Genomic DNA, 21575 nt, shown 5'->3' with positions numbered 1-21575 from the left:
AATACCTATCCCATAATGCATGGGAGTAACCCGCAGATCTTGTTTGCTGCTAGCCATAAATGGAATGTATATTCCTATTTACATAACATGAAAAATATATGTCTATATACACAATACATAAAAGTGGAAAATTAACCAATTTCAGAAGAAGTCTCTCAGTAGGAGGAAAGAAAAACTCTCATCTGAGTCCTCTAGGATAATTGGCTTGCGGAAGGAGGAAGAGACGTAAGAAAGAAGGGCGAGAGAGGACAACAAACATGGAATGTTATGGTAAGTACATAACTTCTTTATGTTATGTTCTCCCTCTTGCCTTCTTTCTTACTGGATGGGACAGCATCCCTAGCACCATCTTCCTGAGTGGGTCATACCTTTGAGCAATGTGGACCCAAAAGAAGCTGTGTCTCTAGAGGCCAAATCTACCTTGTAATGAGTAATGAAAGTATGGGGCCTGGCCCATGTAGCAGCTGCACAAATGCTGTCCATAGATAATCTAGAATAGTAAGCAGAGGATGTTGCTAGAGCTCTAGGTGAATGGCCTTTGATTTTGAAAGATAAAGTTCTATTGTTTGAAGTTTATATAAAGGTAATACAACTGGTAAGACAATTTGAAAGTGTAACTTTTGAGACTGGTTTCCCCCTGCTTTGTTTGAGAGAAGGAAATAAAAAGCTGGTGTGTTTTCTTGAAATTTTTGGTTCTATGTAAATAAAATCTCAGTTGCCAATGTACATCCAACTGATGTAGTTTGTATTCTGCCTTGTTCATATGATTAGGAAAGAAAACTGAAAGTTCAATAGACTGGTCCAGATTGGTTTGAGAGCAAACCTTTGGTACGAAAGATGGATTAGGCCTCAAGGATACTCTATCCTTATGAAAGATTAGGTATGATGGCTTAATTGATAGTGCTTGCAACTCTGAGACTCTTCGTGCAGATGTAATGGCCACTAACAAGATGGTCTTCCAGGACATAAACTTTAGATTGCATGAAGAAGCAGGCTCAAAAGGGGGTAAAGTTAGGTAAGTAAGAACGAAATTTTGGTCCCAAGGTGAGAGAGGTTCTTTAATGGGAGGTCTCAACAAACAAGTTCTTTTTAACAAAGCTTTACACAGTCTGTGAGACATGACATTAGGAGTGTATTCACTCATGTGATAATTGGAAATTGCACCTAATTGGACTTTGACTGTAGCTGCAGCAGACCCTTGCTGAAAAAGTTCCACCAGGAATTCTAAAATTGAACTAATAGAGGATCTATGTCTCTCGCTCTTACCCAGTAGGAAAATCTCTTCCATTTGCTGGAATACAATTTTCTGGTGGAAGCCTTATGAGAAGAGACCAAATATGTTTAACTGCTGGAGTAAAATTTTGAAGCCTGACTGAGTTTGGAAGTGGAGCAGGCAAGCTGTCAAATTGAGGGTCTGGAGAGAAGGATGAAGCGCACCTGACATATGAGTCAGAAGGTCTGAGACTAGGTCCAGAGCCCATGGCTTCTCCTGAAGATGAGATCAGAGGAAGGGGAACGAAATCTGATGAGGCCAATATGGAGCAATGAGAATTAGCCTGCTTCCCAAGACCTTGGCTTACTGAATTGACTTTGGGAATTAGTGGAGGGAAGGCATACAGAAGTCCCGAGGGCCAATTGTGGACAACTGGGTCTCTCAGTGTCACCCCCACTGTGAGGATTACGGCAAAGTAGCTGCTGCATTTGGTGTTCAGTGGGGGTTGCAAATAGGTCACAGCAAGGCTGGCCCCAAGTTCAGAAAATCTTGTTCGCTATGCCCTGTTTCAGAGACCACTCATGAGGCATACAAATCGCCCTGCTGAACTTGTCGGCTATCACATTGGATTTCCCCAGGATATGTGTTGCTACCAGAAAACATTGTGAAGAGATTGCCCATTGCCATACTCTCGACAAAGGGGGTATGATCTGGCTCCTCCTTGTTTGTTAATGTACCAGACTACTGACATGTTGTCTGACTGGATTGCAATCTTTCCTAGTGGAAGCGAGAACTGAAGTGCTTGCAATGCCAGAAGCACTGCTCTCATCTCTAGATGTGCAACTGAGCCTCGTGTTCTTGCCATGTGCCTTGGACTGTTCTTTCCAGATAATATCCCCCCCACACCCTATCGGAGAAGCGCCTGTGATCACAGTAGCCACAGGCTGTTGTGTAACAAAAGGTCTTCCGATGGTCACATGATCGGACTGAAGCCACCACAGGAAATCTCTTGCATGAATCCGTTATCATTATCTGATGGGACATAGGAACTTCTTGAAGAGACCACTGAGCAAACAAAAACCATTGAAGGATTCTCATGTGCATCCTGGCTAGAGGGACTAGAATAATGGTCGATGCCATGGTTCCAAGAAGTGTTAGTGCTGCTTTTGCTTTTACCTTACTCCTGGGAAGAAGGTCTACTATTTGCTGTCTGAGGACAGAGACTCTGTTGGGTCGGAGGTGAGCCATCATGGAAATGGTGTCTAGATCTGTGCTGATAAATATAATATGTTAACAAGGCAGATTTTTGAAAATTCACTGTTATGCCTAACTGAACACAAAGTTCCAGTGTAGTGTCCCTGGCCTGTAGAAGTAGATGCTTGATGGTTGCAGTTAGGAGACAGTCCAGGTATGGAAACACTCGGAATCCCAGGTGTCTCAGGCTGTAGTGAGACCAAAGGGCACAGCTCGAAACTGATAATGACTGGCTCCCAGCTGGAAGCGTAGATGACTCCTTGATGCTCTGTCCATTTTATAAGGTAATACGCATCTTGAGGACAGCCAATTATCTTTTCCTAAAAAGGGAAGAATTGACTGCAGTGTCACAATTTGGAACTTGGACTTCTTTACAGACTCATTTAACTTGCTGAGATCCAAAATGGGTCTCCAGTCCCCTGTTCTTTTTGGAACTAAAAAGAATCTTGAGTAAGTTCTGAATCCTATTTGGTCTGTGGGGATTTCTTGGATGACTCTCTTGTTTAGCAGCTCTTGGATTGCTATGGTTGCTTGCTCTCTCTGACTGAGTGGAACATCCGGGATTCTTCTGAACTGTGGAATGGGCTGGCAAAAGGGAATGGAATATCCTCTGGATATTATACTTTGTACCCAATTGTCTCGTGATATTTCGCCAGGCTTCTGGGAACAAAGTTAATCATCCCCCAACTGCTTCCAGAGAAGAGTAGGCGGGCCTCCTTTCAGGAGCGCTGATAGGGTTGGGCAAGAAAGGAATCGTGGTCACCCTGGTTTTGCGGGGGCCCCTCAGCCACGTTGGCGACATCTACCATTATTGCCTCCCCCTCAGCCCCTGGGGAAGGGTTCACCTCATGAGTCTTGAAAACCTCCCCGGGATCTTTTGAACCACATCTTTCCATTCTTCTGGCCTTTAGGATAAGGTCTTGAAGATACGGAAAAACGTACTCCAATGGCAGAGAGAGTTTTCCCTTCTTGCTCGCATCTGGTGAGTGTGTCCTTGACTTTTGGTCCAAAAAGAGAGGAACCATCAAAAGGGGCGTTTGGTAAAGGTAGACTTAAATGGTTCTGCAAAATTGCACAAACGCATCCAGGAGGGTCTCCTAAGGGAAATTCCTGAACCTGCAGCTCTACTCGCTCAATTGGCCATAGGCTGCATAGGAAATCAGTCTCATGGATGAGTTGATTATGGAAATTAAGGTGGATAGCTGAGAGGTCACTTTTTCTGAGACCCCTTCAGCTAATGAACCTTGTCGAGTATCTCCTAAGTCCTTCAGGAGATCTCTTTGAAGTCTTGTAAAATGTGTGAGATAGTTCAGCGATCTGATGGTGAAAGTCGCTGATGAGAAAACATGCTTCCCGTACCTGTCCATTGCTCGAGATTCCTTATTCGGTGGATGGACAGATGAGGACATCTCACTGAGTTCCTTCTTGGTGGCTGCTGCCACCACCATAGCATCTACAGGTACACCTTTTGAGAGAAAATCCTTATCCAAGGGAGCTGATAGGAACTTATTTGAACTCCGAGGGACTGGCTCCTTAGTGTCTGGTGACTCCCACGCTTTTCGACTAAACAAATCCATAAGCTCATCGAAAGGTGGAGAAACCCAGGAGGCTGAAGGTTGAGATCCGAAGGCCTTCAGGTACACTGACTCTTCATCAGAAGGGTTAATGAGTTTCCAGCCGCCTCTCTGTTTTAGGATCTCTAGGATATCTGAGAAAGAGATATCTACAGAGGACGACAGTGGGGACCCTTCTGCTTCTTCAAGGTCAGTCAGAAGTGATGGACTCATCAGGGGAGTCTATATGCTTCCTCTTGCATGTCCTCTTCTGAGGTGGCTCCTCAGACGGGTAATCTGGGGAGGTCTTGGAAGAGTGGGGCTTGCCCGATGTGGCTTCCTGAGACCCTGAATCTCTGCTGTCCTTTGGATGGGATGGTGCCATAGCAGATGCCGGTGCCTGAGGGGGAAGAATGCCAGTATTCCTGAGTAGAGATGTAGGAAGGGACAGCACACTCCATCACCTCGAAGGCTGATCCCCCAGTTCCGAGTACACCACTGGTTCTGAGGAAGCGGAGGAAATCCCCAGCCCCAAGGAGATCAGCTCAGAGGTCGATGTAGGAGCCGAGCTCACCCGCACAGACGCACTGAGGGGAGACTCGGAACAGAAGAGACTTGGGTCCAAGACTCCCCCCAGAGGCAACCAGAGAACTATGGCTCCTAGACACTCCAACAACACCGAAAGTGTTGGAGCAGGCAACAGCTCCAAAGAGTCCCGAAGGGGTCTCAGAACCAAAGGGTCTACTGCAAGCGGCATCTGGCATTCCAGCTCCGAAGATCCAGCTTGGCTCGGAGGAGGAATAGTGGATGTAGTCATTTTGGGTGACTCCAAGACAGGTGGGGTCAGAGCCAAGAACAATTTTGCGAGCGCTGGTGACTTCAAAAACCTGCACACAATCCTGTCCATACCGGCATCTGATAAGTTCCTAGAGGATCTGGATGAGAGATTGGGGGATCGAGATCTTTGAAGTATAGGGGATCCTAAGGTCAGAGATACTTGTTCTAATTCAACAGATCGGCTCTGAGGAGTAGTCCCTATTGGCTCCGAAATCTTTGAAACAGATGAGCTAGATTTGTCTGCACCGAATGTCTCCCTCGGTTTCAAAGGCAGTGGAGCTGAGGAGATAGATTTTTCAGTCAATTTAGGTATTTTCTTTGGAGGCTCTGAATGAGCCTGGGAGAAGGATAAAGAGGAAGGTCTCTTGGACTTGTCACTAGTAGCTGGAGAAGTTTGTAAAGCTTCATCAAAAGCAGGCTTTATTAGAACTCTTAAAATCAGTTTTTCCTCTCATGTAATACTTGAGAGCTGAAGGAGTGACAAAAACTGCAAGATTCCTGCAAGTGAATAGCACCTAAGCAGTACATGCACACACTGTGTGTGTACTGCTTAGGTGCATGCGCACACTGTGCCCATCAGTTATAGACATTTTTGGGAGCATTGTTGGCATTTCTTGAACCCAGATACCTTGGGTTCTTTATCTCTGAACTCTTTAGATATGTTGAACAGCAAGGAATAAGAAAGTACAGTTGTGTACACTTACCATAAATGTAGATGTTTGAGTGTATACACTGTTGCAGTCATTACATTTGGGGTAATCTGTTGGCAGGTTGCCCTCAGTCGGCCTGATTAACAAAGTCTTGGGTCTTGCATCGGTTGCTGTCCCTTCTTCCATGACATCAGGTCATCAGGGGTATAAAACATGCAGCCGACGCCATTACATCAGTTTTTTTTGCCCCAGATGTCAGGTGTCCCCCTAATGGGGAGCAAATAAACATAAAAAACACAAAGGTATACCTCCAACAAAAAGCAAATACACCAAAAAGGCTTTTAAGCATAGTAAAGGAAAGTAGAGGTATAGCCAGAAAAAGTTAGGGGGCTGCAGGGAGGGTAACCAGGACTGCAACAGTGAATACACTCGAACATCTACATTTATGGTAAGTGTACAACTGTACTATGTTCTTCATGTTTCACTGTTGCAGTCATTACATTTGGGTAGAGTCCCAAAGCTATGGTTGGGAGGAGGAGTTTATACATCATTAGGACCAGCTATAAGGCCCTGCAAGACTGCAGTGGCAAAGCCAGCTCTGGATTTAGAGAAAATTGGTAAATGATAATGCTTGGTGAAAGTATGTACAGAGCTCCAGGTAGCAGCTTCTAGGCTGTCCCTGGTAGGAGCACCTCTGAGAAAGGTTGCAGAAGTAGATGCAGCCCTGGTGGAGTGAGATCTGATCCCCTGGGGGAATAGGTTTTCCATGGTGCTTATAGCAGAAATTAATGCAAAGGCTTATTCATTTAGAAATGGTTTGCTTTGAAATAGCCTTCCCCTCTGCCCCTGCAGCAAATGCTACCAGCAGTTGTTCAGATTTTCTTCGAGGCTTAGTGCTGTCCAAGTAGAATCTAAGTTGTCTGTGCACATCCAAGGGATGCAGAATCCGTTCCCCTTTGTTCTGTGGATTGGGAAAGAAGGTTGGCAAATGAATGGACTGATTAAGAGCCACACTGGATACCACCTTGGGCATGAAGGATGGATTGGTCCTGAGTGATACCCTGTCCGCATGAAAGCTGATGAAAGGCTCCACTGCCATAAGGGCCTGTAATTCAGATATCCTTCTAGCTGAAGTGATTGCTAAAAGGATGGCTGTTTTCCAAGGAAGAAATTTTAAGTCTGCAGAAGTGACTGGCTCAAAAGGAGGTAGAGTGAGTTTCTCCAAACCAAAGTTAAGGTCCCAGGCAGGGGTTAGAGCTCTCCTGAGTGGTTTCAAGTTTTTTCCCCCTCTGAGCTACTGCTTGAGCAGAGGATGAGAGAAGAGGGGAAGTTCTGCATTATAATGAGCTGAAATAGCTGAGGCGTGGATTTTAATGGAGGAAAAAGACAGGCCCTTGTGTAGCATCTAAGTTAAATATTGCAAAATCTGAGGTAAATTGGGTGCTGCTGTGCTCATCCCTTGAGATTGGTTCCAGGCACAGAATCTTTTCCATTTGTCAGCATAAGATTTTCTAGTACTAGGTCTCCTTGCCTCCAAGATGACATCCATCACAGGTTTGCTGAGGGATGGTAAGGGTGAATTTAAGTGATCAGACAGGCTGCAAGGTTCAATGTTGGAAGCTGAGGGTGCAGAATTTGGTTCTCCTGCTGACACAGCAGGGAAGGGATCTGAGGCAGGTGCCATGGAGATAACTTCGACACACTGCACAGGAGGGGGTACCAGTGTTGGTGCAGCCAGTCTGGAGCAATCAAGATCATTCTTGGTTTGTCCTGTTTCACTTTTAGGTGAACTTTGGAGAGCAGAGGCAGCGGGGGGAAGGTGTAGACTGATAGGTTTTTCCAGCTGAAGGACAGAGTATCCACTTTCGAGGCTTGTTTGTGGGGAGTCCTTGTGCAAAACTTGTCCAACTGATAGTTCTGGGGGGAGGCAAATAGATCCATGTCTGGGCTCCCCCATTCGCTTGTCAACATGTTGAAAATCCCTGGTTCCAGTTTCCACTTGTGTGGGTCCATGAGGTTTTTGCTTAATCCGTCTGCCAGTGTATTCAATTTTCCTGGCAGGAATTGAGCTTGCAGGTGCACTTGGTAGCTCAAGGCTGTGTTCCACAATGACATTGCTAGTCTGCAGAGGGGGTAGGAATGTGTACCCCCCTGCTTGTTTATGTATCACATAACCATGGTGTTGTCCTGGAAGAATCTAGTCATTGAAGGCTGTCAGAGCATTCTGTACAGCTAACATTTCTTTTTGATTGATATGTAGGTGCATTTGATTTGGGTTCCATTTGCCCTGAATGCACTTCCCTGCCAGGTGAGCCCCCCCATGCATAGTCTGATGCATCTGAAGTTAGGGTTTGGGCAGCAGGAGGTAGTGTGAATGGTAGTCCCTTGTTTTGGTGGCAGGCCTCTGCCCACCAAAGGAACTCCAGGCATAGGCAAGGTATGATAGGAATCATTGTTTCCAGGCTGTGATAATGTTGACTCCAAAGACTTTTTAGATACCACTCTAGTTTCCTCATATGCAGTCTTGCATATGGAACTAGAAGAATGCAGGAGACCATGAACCCCAAGGCTTGCAGTATTTGTCTTGCAGATAGCAGGGTTTTTGTGGCCACTTGTTTGAAGTAGGTTACCAAATGAATTTGCTTTTCTGGCGTGAGGAAAGCCATCTGGGAAGTTGTATTCAAGCTTGCACCCAGGAATGTAATTTGTTGACAGGGTACCAGTTGTAATTTCTTTTCGTTTATGGTGTACCCCAGACAAGATAGAACCCTTTTTACAAATGCCAGATGATTTAAAAGTATGCCCTGGTTTTCTGTCTGAATTAGACAATCGTCCAGGTATGGATATATTTGAATATTTCTTTGCCTGCAAAATGCAATAACTGAAGGCAGGTACTTTGTGAATACCCTGGGCGCAGTAGACAAGCCAAAGGGCAGTGCAGAGAACTGATAATGCGAGTAGCCTGCTTTGAAGCGTAGGTATCTTCTGCAGGATTCCCTGATTGGGATGTGCAGGTATGCTTCTTTTAAATCTGGTGTTGCCTACCAGGCGTCTTTGCCTAGCATAGGAAGTAATTGGTGAAGAGTCAGCATCTTGTATTTTGGAATCTCCAGGAAGGTGTTTAGATTAGACAGGCCCAGGATTGGACGCCATGATTTGTCTTTTCTGTGTACCAGAAAAGCCTAGAGTAAAAACCTTGTCCCTTTTCCTCTTCTGGTACCAGTTGAATAGCCCCCATGCTTAAGAGGGAAAGTACTTGTTTTTGAGCCTCTGCCCACTGATTTGGGGGCAGGTCTGGTCACCCATTTGGTGTTGGCAAAGTGTGGAAATGAAACCTGTATCCCTGGGACACTATATTTAAAACTCATTTGTCCTGGGTTATGAGTTCCCAGTTCTTTGCATGAAGAGCAATCTTTTCCCCCCGAAGGAGCGGTCAAAAGTTAAGTGCTTGCGAATTTTAAAAGGAAATCATTGAGACTGTTTACCATATGGGGGGGTGTCTTGTCATTTCCAGATTTGGAAGTGGAGGCCCCCCACTGCTTAGTTCTGAGAGTCCCCTGGGACTGAAACCTGGGGTTTTTGCTGTGTCTGGGTTTGGCTTGAGAGGACCTGGAAGGGACTGGAAAGGACCAATTCTTAGTAGGCCAGTGCCTACTAAATCTTGGAGTTTGCATAGATTTAGCTTTATCTTCCATCTTTTTAAGAACTTCTTTAGCCTTGTTGCCAAACAGGTGGTCCTGACTTAAAGGAGCACCCAACAATTTAGCTTTGACATGATCAGGCAAAGATTGCTCCTTAAGCCAAGCATGCCTTCTAAGCACAGACCCAGTAACAGCAGCCCTGCAAGAGGCCTCTAAAGAGTCAAAACCACATTGCAAAGTATGTTTTCCAACTTGTTCAGCAGAATGCATTATATCCTGTAAATCTTTATTTTCCACACAGTCAGGAATCAACATAATTTTCTGTTTAAGCAGTCCAATAATATGCTGTTGATATTTTAACATATGAAATTGGCAGTTTAAAGCTCTGATTGCCAAGGCTGCAGAAGTATAAACCTTTTTAACCCCATCTATCCAGCGCCATGGAGTCTCTATCAGAAGGGGTAGGATTTTTTGCAGTAAAAGCCTTAATGCCCTTGGGCCCCTGAGAAATAGTCTCTGGATCTGCAACAGGATTTTTGAAAAGGAACTTGTGGGACTCAGGAACCCTGTAGTATCTGTCAGATTTACTAGGAGCCGGAGGTAGGGAATCAGGGGCCAAACTGGATTCCGAGAAAACATCATCAACAATGTCTAGTACAGGAAGTATAGCCAAAGGCCTATGCTGAGGTAAAAGAAGGACATCCCTAAGCCTCTTTTTTGAATCAGAAAATTCCTGGCTTTCCCAGTGGAAATGCTCCCTTAAAGTATGTAAAGTCTCCCCAAAAGAAAAATCCTCAGGAAGGGAAGCAGAGGGAATGGAATCCTCTGCATCGGAATCCTCATAAGTAGGTATGGACAAATCCAGGTCAACAGAAGAGTCAGAAGAAACAGAATCCTGATCAGAAGATACATAAGCAAGCTCAGCCCTAGGCCTCTTGGGGAGGGGGGGGGTTGACTACCCCTGGTTAGAGTTATTAGATCCTCAGCCATTTTTATCATTTGTTTTTTAGGCATAGGGGCCTGAGCATGTGGCCTGGTTTTTTAGACATGGATAGAGATTTAGGCCTTAGTAATGAAGGCGGAGTCGATTTAATATGCAAGTCTGTAGGCCTGAATACACTCTCAGAAGCTGGTGCCTGCACAGCAGCTCTGGACCCATCCAAGGTAGAGACATCTGTGGGTTCCATAGTTGAAGTATCTCGCCGCATACCGGACTCCGAATGGGTCATAGTAGAGGCCTGCAAATCAAACGTAGTGGGTATCAGGGGCTGCGAAAGCGCCTCACTGAGTACCAGCGAACTAGCGACTGACTTAGGAGAAGCGTTGTTGGCAGTTTTGGACCTCGGCGGCCTGTCTCTGTCTTTATCTTTGCATTTTTTCAGAATCCCAGTAGTCGGATGGCTAACCGACGACATTTCTGGATAATTAAACCAAGAACCAAAATATTTAGAGGCAAAAATATACAGACAACGGATAGTGAGCTGATTAAATAAAGCACAAAACTGACAGCAAGGTACGTCGTGGTCTGGGCCTAGGCAAGGAATACAGTACGAATGAAAATCTTTATGAAGTATTTGCTTTCCATAAGTATTGCAATTATTAACTTTTACTGACATCGGTAAGGAGCAAGAAAAAGTTTCCCCAATGGGGTACTTAGCTTTAAGTTGAAGACTTCGGTTCTGAAACTCGAAAACGAAAATTTCAGGAGTCTGCCGACCGGCACTTGCGAACTGCTTCTGCTTCAGGCACCGCACGGCAAGAAAGACTGATGTAATGACATCGGCTGCATGTTTTATACCCCTGACGACCTGACGTCATGGAAGAAGGGACAGCAACCGACACAGGATCCAAGACTTTGTTAATCAGGCTGACTGACAACAACCTCCCAGCAGATTACCCCAAATGTAATGACTCCAACAATGAAACACGAACAACATCTGTAATAAAAATATTGCACCAGAATAAATCTAAATATAAACACACAGCAAAAAACAGTGCAGGGAACACACACATCCCTACCCTCTAAGTTAAACGGGTGCTAGGCCTTCTAACTTAAATGGACCAAGCCGAGATGACGGGAAACACAACACAAACCCTGTAATTAAAACGGGTTACTTTTAGCTCTGTAACTTAAATGAGCTCAAAGGGAAATACACAAAAAAACAGAAGACTAACAGGGATAGGACAGGCCTAGCGATCAATACACAACAACAGGCTGTAAATGAATTACACTAAAAGCCTATAGGAAGAATAAACTGCCTAAACTAAGATCGACAATAATAAGATCGACAATAACTCTATTAATGAAAATTTATCAAAAACAGCTATCAATAATGTAATTGAAAAAACACTTAGCCACGACCAAGAAGAGAGCATCCGAACTCGTCAAGCAGCAAACAAGATCTGGGGTTACTCCAATGCATTATGGGATAGGTATTGAGCCACGAGCCAAGTCAGACTTCGAGGTAATGTATTGGGAGAGTCCGGCTTCGAACCCATCCAAGGCGAGAGGGACAACATAACATTTAAAGTTTTGGAATGGCCCAGCTACTGCCCAGACCTAAGTCCAATAAAAAATCTGGGGGGGTGAGCTGAGGAGGGCTGTTCATAAGAGATGCCCTTGCAATATGACAGATTTGGAGTGCTTTTGCAAGGAAGAGTGGGCAAATATTGTCAAGTCAAGATGTGCCATGCTGATAGACTCCTACCCAAGAAGACTGAATGCTGTAATTAAATCAAAAGGTGCTTCAATAAAGTATTAGTTTAAGGGTGTGCACACACAACAAAGTATTAGTTTAAGGGTGTGCACACTTATGCAACCAGCATATTGTACATTTTTTATTTTTCATATTTTTCCCCTAACAGATTTGTTTGTTTTTCAATTGAATTGTACAGGTTATAGGTCACATTAAACGTGGAAAAAGTTTTTAAATTATTTATTATGATCTCATTATTTTATATCACAAAAACCTGGCATTTTTAACAGGGGTGTGTAAACTCTTTATAGCCACTGTAGCTAAAGTTACTGCAGCAGTGATCAGTATAATCAACATCAGTTTTTCCTAGCTTAAAAACAACTTACAGAAAAAGTTTACTTTCTTACAAAAAATAATTGTGGAAGATTGTTTTACCTAAAATGAACTTACCTGCCCAGCAATGGAGATACATTAGCCAACCACCGATCCTCTAAAGCCTGCAAGAGGAGTACTCTTTGGTGGCAGGAAAGCTCTGAAGGGCTTGGCACTCAAACCTCTTTTTTATCAGTTCTACTTAAGCTGATTAATGGTTTAAGTGAGTGGCAGGTGCTCATAAGCTTTGGAAGGTGGCCATCTATTATATCCTTAGCAATGATATAACCCCATATAGCAAAGCTACTGCATCAGGGTTCAAATGATGAATATCAAAGTTTGTTCCATAGCTAAACTGAGAAAGAGGTGTTGACAGTGGATACTAGATGCTAGATGAGCTGGTAAAATGTAAGGAAGAGAACAAGTGGTTCTGAGGTAAGTAAATCACTGCGAGTTCTCCATTAGCACAGTATCCTGCCCCAAATACACAAACACAGAAACACTTAATAAAATTCTAGTCAAAATAAAAGTTTTCCTTAGAAAATGTTTGCACAAGCATTGAGGAAATAACTCCTTTAGAAATGCAATGACATTCCCACTTCATTTAGTTTCCTAGCAAAACATTAAGTCTGTCAGAAAAACATAAGTTTTCCTCATAAATTCAAAATTAGTGAAAAGTTTTCCTGAGTAGGGGACTTATCTGCCCAGCCTTGTAGGGTCTCTAGTCAGCTTACTGTTCCATGGGACCCACCGAAGGATTGCTCTTCAGCAGCAAAAAAGCTCTGAAGATTTTTCGTACTCCAATTGTCCTTTAATGAAGCTCTGCTTAAGCCCCTGACGGTTTGAGCAAGTGGAAGGCATCCTTAGCTTTCTGAAGGTGGCCAGTCAGGGGTAGGGACTGATATAGCTTAGGCTACTGCAACAGTGATCTTTGAACTTCTGTGTATGTTGTGCCTTTCTTATAACCAGTTACAGCTCTGTTAAATTTTACTTTTTTTTATTTTGTGGATCTGCATGAAATGATCCAAACTGACAAAAACATTATACTAACTGGAATGATTAACATTGAAAAAAACTGTGTTGCTCAATGCTTTTACTGAGTTTGTCTAGACATTAGTTTACCATTATATTTAATTATGTTTTGCTTAAGCTGACAACTTGTATTGTCTAGTTTAATTATTTCATTGTAAATTGCAAAGTTTATTTTTGTACTATTAGGACACTTGTAAATATTTAAAATATTTGGTAGTTGTCTGGCTTTTAAACTTTGTTAGAAAAAAAAATTCTGTCCCACTGAAGAGCACAAAACATCCTAAGGGCTAGATTCAATAAGGCCTACACTTAAGTGTATGCTGTTCTGAATGAACAGACAAAACATACATAACGCGTACTTTCTTCCTCCTAATTTTAGTTTTCCTACTGATAGTCTTGCAGCTTTAAATATTGACAGGGATTCAAAAAGGTTACCAAGTGTAGACTACGTGTAATCTTTCAGAGTGACTAGAAAGTACAACAAAATGTGATAAGAATTTTATTGAATACATTTTGTGTACACTTAGTGTAGGCTTTATTGAATCTGGCACAAAGTTTTTTTCCCTCAAAGTCTTCTAAGACATCCATGTAGTCTTTACTCATATCTGCATGGCTGTAGTATGTGGTGTTATTACCTAACTTGTTAATATTGAAAGTAGAATGTGTATGAAAGTCTTCTTGAGGAGCTGCTAAATTCTGTTTTAAATTTCTTATAACAGCATGCATACCATCTAGTAAACAATGTTGTCATTTTGTGAATAGTTTATCAAAATAAAATAATAATCTCTAAATACATCAAAAATGCATAAAATATTTAGGTGACTTCTTTCACCACATCAATAAAAAGTTAATATAACAAGGGTGACTATACCTAGATAAACTTATTTTTTATATAATGTCGTAGTTGACATACACTTCTAAAGATCTGGGTTAAATGATTTTACTATAATTTGCAGGTTAATAAAACAAAAAGACACAAACGTTAAAATTAAGTAATATGTTTGTCTGCTTCATTGTAATTAAACTAAATCATTAGGGGTAACTGTCCAAACTGTATATGAACGTCTTCATAAAAGGTTTCATTTCTTTCTGTGAAACAAAATATAAAAAATACACATTTTAATGAACTTCTACTTACCTCTGCTTCATTTATTTTTTGTATTCCAAAATGGCTTAATCTGAATAGCACATAATATTTCCAAAGTGTGAAATTTACAATTGGGTTGCCTTGAGGACGAACTGTCAGTTGGTCAAGACGGCGAACGTGTGCCAGTGCATTGAACTGCTGCAATGTATGTAGATTCGTCTCTTCAAACTGTAGATGCTGTCAAAAGGGCAAAGAAGAATGCAAACAATAAAATGTTATACATATGCAACATGCTGTGGATTTACTGATATTACTAGGAACAGCCAGAGTTTAGAACAAATCATATAAAAGGAATTCATTTTGCTCATTAAATTTAATAGTTTTTCCTCCATGGTATTTAAGTTAATTTCCAAAAAAGATTCCTAAAATATCTGCACAGACCAAGTAGGCAAGCACTTTTTTCTTTATATACTCATTTTATATCTCCTGTGTGACATTTAATGTTCACTGACTTATCTTGTGATGTACTGTATTGTACTGTATTTTATTCAGTTGTATTGTATAACATCTTGTAAGATTTAACTGTGAAGCTTTTCTCCACAGACATTTGCTGAAAATATGCTTGTCATGGCCCAGCTGGACTTTCCTGCTAAACAAATGCTAATAAATAATAAGGAAATAAAGAAATTTAAAAATCACAAGGATAATATAGCTATGCAAGCAAACTTATCATAAAAGTAGATGTTTGAATGATGGCTGCTGCCTTAGTTATATGCTGCATAGGATAAAACAACCAGCCAGCTTGCAAAGCTTCAGAGCACCTTCCACGTGCCCAAACTATTAGCAAAAGTTGATCTTATTAAATTTTGAATTTTATTTTTTTATTAATATTGAATTTTAAATATCAGATCTGGGTGACAAGTCCTTCAGACCTTTCATGCCAACTGAGAGAGAGAGAGGCCAAGTCCTGAAAGAGCACTGCTATAGAAAGAAAAAATACATGTCCACACCTGGCATAAAAATCATACAAAAACGGGGTGGGGTGAAGTGAGAGAGAGCAGCTACTGCAGCAGTGATCATAGCAGTAGCCTTAGCTATATGGAGAGATTACCATGAATTAAAATAACTGGGAGGTGAAAGGAGAAGGATCCAGGAAATGCTGGAGAATGGTCCTAGGAAAGCCCTAAGAAAGGTCCTAGACTTGCAGAAGAAATCTAGTTTATTGTGCTTTGTAAAAGTATGCAGAGAACCACACTGCAGTTTCTAGAATACTTCAAGTCCAACCTTTCCAAAAAGCCACAGATGAAGACAATGTCCTAGCAAAGTGCATGCTGGCTCTGGCTGGAATAGTTTTGTTGTGGTGGGAATAACTAAAGGTAATCCTAAAACAACCATTTGGAAATACTATGCTCTGGCACAGATTGTCCATTCTTATCTTCACAAGAAATGAGCAGCAGATTTGAAGTCCTAAAAGATTTTGTTCTGTTAAAATAGTACCTCAGCTGTCTGTAAACATCCAAGGTATGAAATATCTTTTCTCCCACATTTTTGGGTTCTAGAAAGAAAACACAAAGATGGATTGATTGTCTAATGGTAAACTTGGATTTCACTTTAGCCATAATAGAAGAATTCATTCTCAAAGAAACTTTATCCCTGTGAAAGAAGAGATTTGGTTAACCCACTATAAGAGCTTGTAATCCAGGTACTCTTTTTGTGGGTCTATACTACTTCATCAAACGTTTATTTTATTGATTAACTAATCATCAGACCCTAATTGTTGAAGTCCCTATTCAATGAACAACCTAAACATCGAATTTAAATCCATCGAATTGTTTTAGTTGGCCATCCTAAAAAACTTGTTGTATGATTAACATGCCAACTGGCCATAATTTACCTATTCCTCACTGTAGTGTGATCTTAGAGTTGGTATATTTAATTTGCAGGGTTGTGGGAGATTCAGGGGGGTGCAGCCCCCCTGCAAAAGTGTAAAAAAAGTTTACTGTCACAGCTTATTTAACATTTGCGATGTTGGCCAACTAAAACAATTTGATGAATTTAAATTCAATGTTTAGGTCGTTCTCTGAATGGGGACTTCAACAATTAGGGCTCGATGATTAGTCATTAGATAAAATGAAAGTTCGATGAAGTGATATAGACTCCTTCTTGCAGAGGTCAGAGTAATCAGCAAAACTGTGTTTCATGTTAAGAGTCTCAAGTCAGCCAGATGAGCTGGTTCAAATGGGGCAAGTGTTAACTTCTCTAACACTAAATTAATATCCCAAAGGATAAACCACTGATTTTCTGGAAAGATTATTTTGTAAACCTACTTTCAAAAACATTTTAGAAATGAATGGACTGAAAAAGGGACATCCATGGGCAGCCATGTTGAAATGGCTGACAAATGAACCTCAACAGAGGTGTAAGACATGCCATAGGATAGTAATCACACATACTGTAAAATAAGAAAAAACAAGCTCTGAATGGGTTCTGGTACTTTTGTTAGCAAAGCACCAACTAGAAAACCTTTTCCATTTGCTAATATATGATTTTCTAGTAGCAGGCTTTCTTGCCTACATTAATACCTAATGCACACCCCCAGAAAACAGACACCTAAAAATGATTAAGACCCTATCATCCAGGCAGTCAGTGGTAGTTTTTGGGGTCAGGATGTAACAAACATCCCTGATTTTATGTGAGTAAATCCAGTCTGTGAGGAAGCTTGTGAGAATTGCCTCTGTCCAATTCCAAACGAAGGGAGAAAGTACATTTGTGTATGTAAAACTTACCATAATGCTACATGTTTGAATGATCACTGCTGCAGTAGCCTTAGCTATGTGGGTTATTTCCTGCCAAAGATATAACAGCTGGCCAGCTTCGAAAGCTTCTGGGCACCTTCCACAAGTCCAAACTGTCAGGCAGCTTGAGCTGAGCTGACTAAAAGTCAAGTTTGGACCCAAAGCCCTTCAGAACTTTCCTGCCAGCAGAGAGAGGGAGGCTTCACCCTGAAAGGACAATGTTAGGAACAACAGCAACAAAAAATGTCCACACGCAGGCATAAAAAAACACAACAAAAACAAGGGGGAGCGGATATTGCAACAGTGATTACTCAAACATCTACTGTTATTTTAAGTTTTGTTTACACAGCTGTACTGTGTTCATTTATTTATTTAACATTTGTTAACCAGGAAAGTCTGACTTGGAACAAAACCAATTTTCAGTGGAGGCCTGGGGAGAAATGCTCCAGACACATAACTTTGAACCTGGGAGGAATCCAGAGCACTTGGAGGAAACCCACATGAATGCAGGGAGGACATGCAGATTCCACAAAGAAGTTACTCCAGCTGAGAATCGAACCAGAGAACCTCTTGCTGTGAGGCAATAATGCTACTGCTGCTCCACTGTGCCATTTATCATACTGATCACTGCTGTAGTAGCCTTAGCTATATGGGTAGTTTAACTTAGGTAACTACATTTGGGAGGTGAAAGGAGAACAGCCCTAGAGACCCTGAAAAATCAGGATCTTGAGAAGGAATCAAGCTTATAGTGGTTTGTAAAAGTATGTACATAGGACCAAGTAGCAGCTTCTAGAATACTTCTAGAATCCAACCCTTTCCAAAAAGCAATAGATGAACCCAAGGCCCTGCTAGAGTGGACTTTGTCCATGCCTCGAACAGTTTTGTTATGGCGATATAACAAAAAATAATAGTCTTAGTCAATCATTTGGAAACAGTTTGTTTTGACACAGGTTGTCCCTTCTTCTTAAATTCACAAGAAATGAAAAAGTGATCCAAATATGTGGAAGATTTAGTTCTGTAAAGATAGTACCTGAATTGTGTGTGGACATGCAAGGTATGCAGTATCCTTTCACCCTCATTTTTAGCTTCAGGCAAGAAAACAGGGAGATGGATAGTTTGGCTAAAAGTAAACCTGGATATCACTTTAGGCATAACATGATTGGTTTTCATGCTTAAAAGACTGATAAATGAATTTTGATAGAAGAATAAGAAAGGTCAAAGAATAATAACTCACAAATATTGTAGAACCAGAGAACAACTAACATTGATTGGGTTTGGTTATGTTGTTGGCACCAACTAGAAAACCTTTTCAATTTGCTAGTGTATGATTTTCTAGTAGCAGGATTTCTTGCCTCCATTAGTAGCTGCATGTCCTCAGTAAACTTCACTGGTGTTGTTAGTAGGAATTGTGGATAACAATGGATGTTAAACTTAGGAAATTTCAATGTATTTCAAATACAATAATTGTGAATGGTAAGACAGGATTTGTTAGGTACTGGAGCCAATCCAAAGTATGTTATTTCTATGGGGATAAAAATCATTTAGCGGAATACTGTAAGAAATGAAGGTGTTACCAATGCAGGCAGAAAGTGCATACAGCTAAAAACTAAAAGCTTTTTTGTAGAAAATGTAAACAGTTTGGCTACTTCTAGTATAATTGTCCAATATTACGAAAGCAAAGAGTAGATGAAGGGGAAAGCTTAGAAGAAAGACACACAGTAAAAAATATCACTACAGAAAAAGATGGCAGTATGGAGCACGAGATACTGAAGAAAGGTTAAACAATGAAGAGGTATTTAGAGAAGAAATTATAGTTCAAAGTGAGTTTATTAATACACAGGAAGAGAGCAGATAAGTAATTTTAGAAAGTGAAGAGGAAGAAGACAGAGAAATGAATACAGGAGAAGAAAAATAAGGGAAAAATCAATTGGCGGGAGATTAAGGAGAAAGACAAGAAAATATGATCTGGAAGTAAAACACAAAAAAGGAAAACGATTACATAGAAATTTTAACATTAAATGTAAACAGCATTAGAAATGATATAACATATTTTGGTGGTGGTGGAATCGTCTGAAAAAATAAAAATGTATTTTTTTGCTTGCTACATACCAGATGTAACAAAGAAAAAAAAAGGAGAAGGGATACGGGCATTATGGGGAGGTAAAACTGTTAGTAGGAAACAAGAAATGTTTTGGAACAGAAATGAAGAAATAAGAATTTTAGATGCAGCAATAGTAGTACCAGGAAGGGCAGTGATATGTGCAGAGGCGGCCCATGCTATTGGACTGCAGAACTGCAGCCCCCCAGAAAATAAAACAAACTTAAAAGAAAAAAAAATGAAACAAAAAAAAAAAAAAAGAAACAAAAAACAAATGCGTGTCCTGGTCTTCCACGCATGTGTGATCGGTGTTCCTGGAACATCATGCATGTGCACAGAAATCCAGTCTGCTGGTGAACCAGTCCGCATAGTAAGACAGCCATTCTCTGTACAGAGATCCCAGAAGTCTATGCAGTTACAACTGCATAGCCTGAAAGGGGATCGGACTGCAATGTCTGCAGGCTGGTGCCTGCTCTCGCGGGGACAAGGACTTTGATGCTGTCTCGCTGGGCTTTTGAAACGTGCATTGGAATATCGGGCTGCTGCAGGAAGGAAATTAAGCTCAGGTAGGATGTTTGAATTAACGAAGCAGTATGAATTAGTGGAATCAAGCCCAGGGTGTGTGTGTAATGCCCCCAGTGACTAGAAGAACTCAGGAAATATTGGTGGCTAGACTCAAACCCTGTACCTTGTGACTAGGTAGTAAGATCTTGAATTTCCTATCTACCACCACTTGTGAAATTTTTGCTTCATATTTCTTTTCTGTTCCTCATAAAACCTGTGGTTTTCTGGAAAATAATAATGAATTTGTTCATCTTGGAAGTTTAGAAAAATTTAAAGATCAATATGTTAAATTTGTCCCTTTTTTGGCATCCCATTTTTCCTTAGCAAGAAAGATGAATTCAAATGGGGATATTGTCTTTGTGGAAGACCAAATAGGGGCAGAACTGAATTCACATCTAGCCGTAGTATGCAAGGAAAGTGTTTTCCAGAAAGAATTCAGGGAACATGAAACAGCTGGCTCAAGGGGAGCCAAATCCTCGCCTGACTCGGCACTTGCTAAGCTGCAGAGTCACTTGTACCGGCTCGGGGCAGCCCCATATCCCACGATGCAAGGTAAGTACCCAGATCTCGTTTGGACAAGGCAATAACACCTAGCATAAAAACTTCCCAAGGAAAGAAAGAAAAGTAAAGGATGGTAAAAAGACCAGAACTAGCTGGTCTTGAAGCAATCTTCCAGATAGGAGAAAAAGGTCTGTCCAGGGGAGGAGGAGGGTCAAGAGAAAGAGAAGACAACTAACATGGAACGTTATGGTAGGTACATAACTTCCAATGTTAAGTTGTCAATCTGTCATTCTCTTGATGGGACCTCTAGCACCTCTATCCTGGGTGGCTCAATGGAACAGACTCTTGGAACTGTAGCCAAAACTGGCTCTGTCCCTGGAGGAAAAATTTGTAATGAGAAAAAGGTTGAGGAGGCCCAAGTGCTGGACAAAATGTTAAGGAATTAGCTAAAATTTTGATGCAGCTATAGTACCAGGAAGGGCTTATGTGCAAGCCCAGCTGTTTCGACTGAAAAATTTCAGGAGCGCAAGAAAATCTAGACAAACTTAAAGAAACAGGAAGGCCTTTCTTAATAACAGCAAAAAAATCAAGAGCTGATCGTTTCCGAATTGTTTTGTTCTGTCCAAATAATATCTGAGTTGCGGTGAAATAAAGATAAGTAATTTTAGTCCATCTTTTGGGTAAATTGGAAAAATACAGGAGATCAATGATTATTCAAATTAGTTTGAGGCCCCTTAGGCAGGCTGGATTAGTTCTCAAGGAACTTGTCTTTGTGAAGACCAAATGGGTTTGAACAGAGATTCTGAATTCGGGCAGCTGCAGGAGGAAATAGCAGGGGGAAATGTTTTCAAGAAAGAAATTAGGGAACAAGAAACAGCTGGCTCAAGGCAGGAAGAATAAGGATGCACTCAGATTTAGTCCCATTGAGGAGGGGGACTCTGACCCTGTAGGTTTAAGGAGAAAATTTCCTTTCCTAAACCTCTACGTGAGCCTTTGGGACAAAATGTTGTGATCTGCAAACCCGATAAAACCTTGGTTAGCAGCCAACTGAACTTTAAACTGTGAAAGGTTATATTCTTCAGAAAGACTTTGGTAAAAAAATCCTTTACTGCTGCAATTTTGGTTTAAAGATCAATATTTGAAATTTTGCCCATTTTGGAGCGTTTCCTTTTGCTGGTATAATCCTTTTTGGTAGAGGTTTAGAGCTAGTAACTAACTGGGTTGAGATTTAGGAAGCCTGGCCCATTAAGGAAGTGGAGCACCCTAGCTGTTTTGTTGAGAG

General features: G+C 41.4%; 1 protein-coding gene across 1 annotated transcript in view; it reads right to left on the bottom strand.

The window, feature by feature from the left end:
• The window catches only part of LRRC49 (leucine rich repeat containing 49), a 2278115-nt gene that overhangs the window by 565991 nt on the left and 1690549 nt on the right, over window positions 1-21575 (bottom strand). The window contains exon 13 of the mRNA XM_044078469.1: window positions 14387-14572. Within this exon, the coding sequence (XP_043934404.1) occupies window positions 14387-14572 (186 nt within the window). The remainder of the gene's footprint in view (window positions 1-14386; window positions 14573-21575) is intronic.

This window comes from Protopterus annectens, chromosome 7.part1 (assembly GCF_019279795.1).
Source record: "Protopterus annectens isolate FY-2018-M chromosome 7.part1, PAN1.0, whole genome shotgun sequence".
NCBI classification, from domain to species: Eukaryota; Metazoa; Chordata; order Ceratodontiformes; family Protopteridae; genus Protopterus; species Protopterus annectens.
The sequence above is the reverse complement of the archived record's forward strand: the minus strand, read 5'-3'. Positions and strand labels throughout refer to the sequence as shown.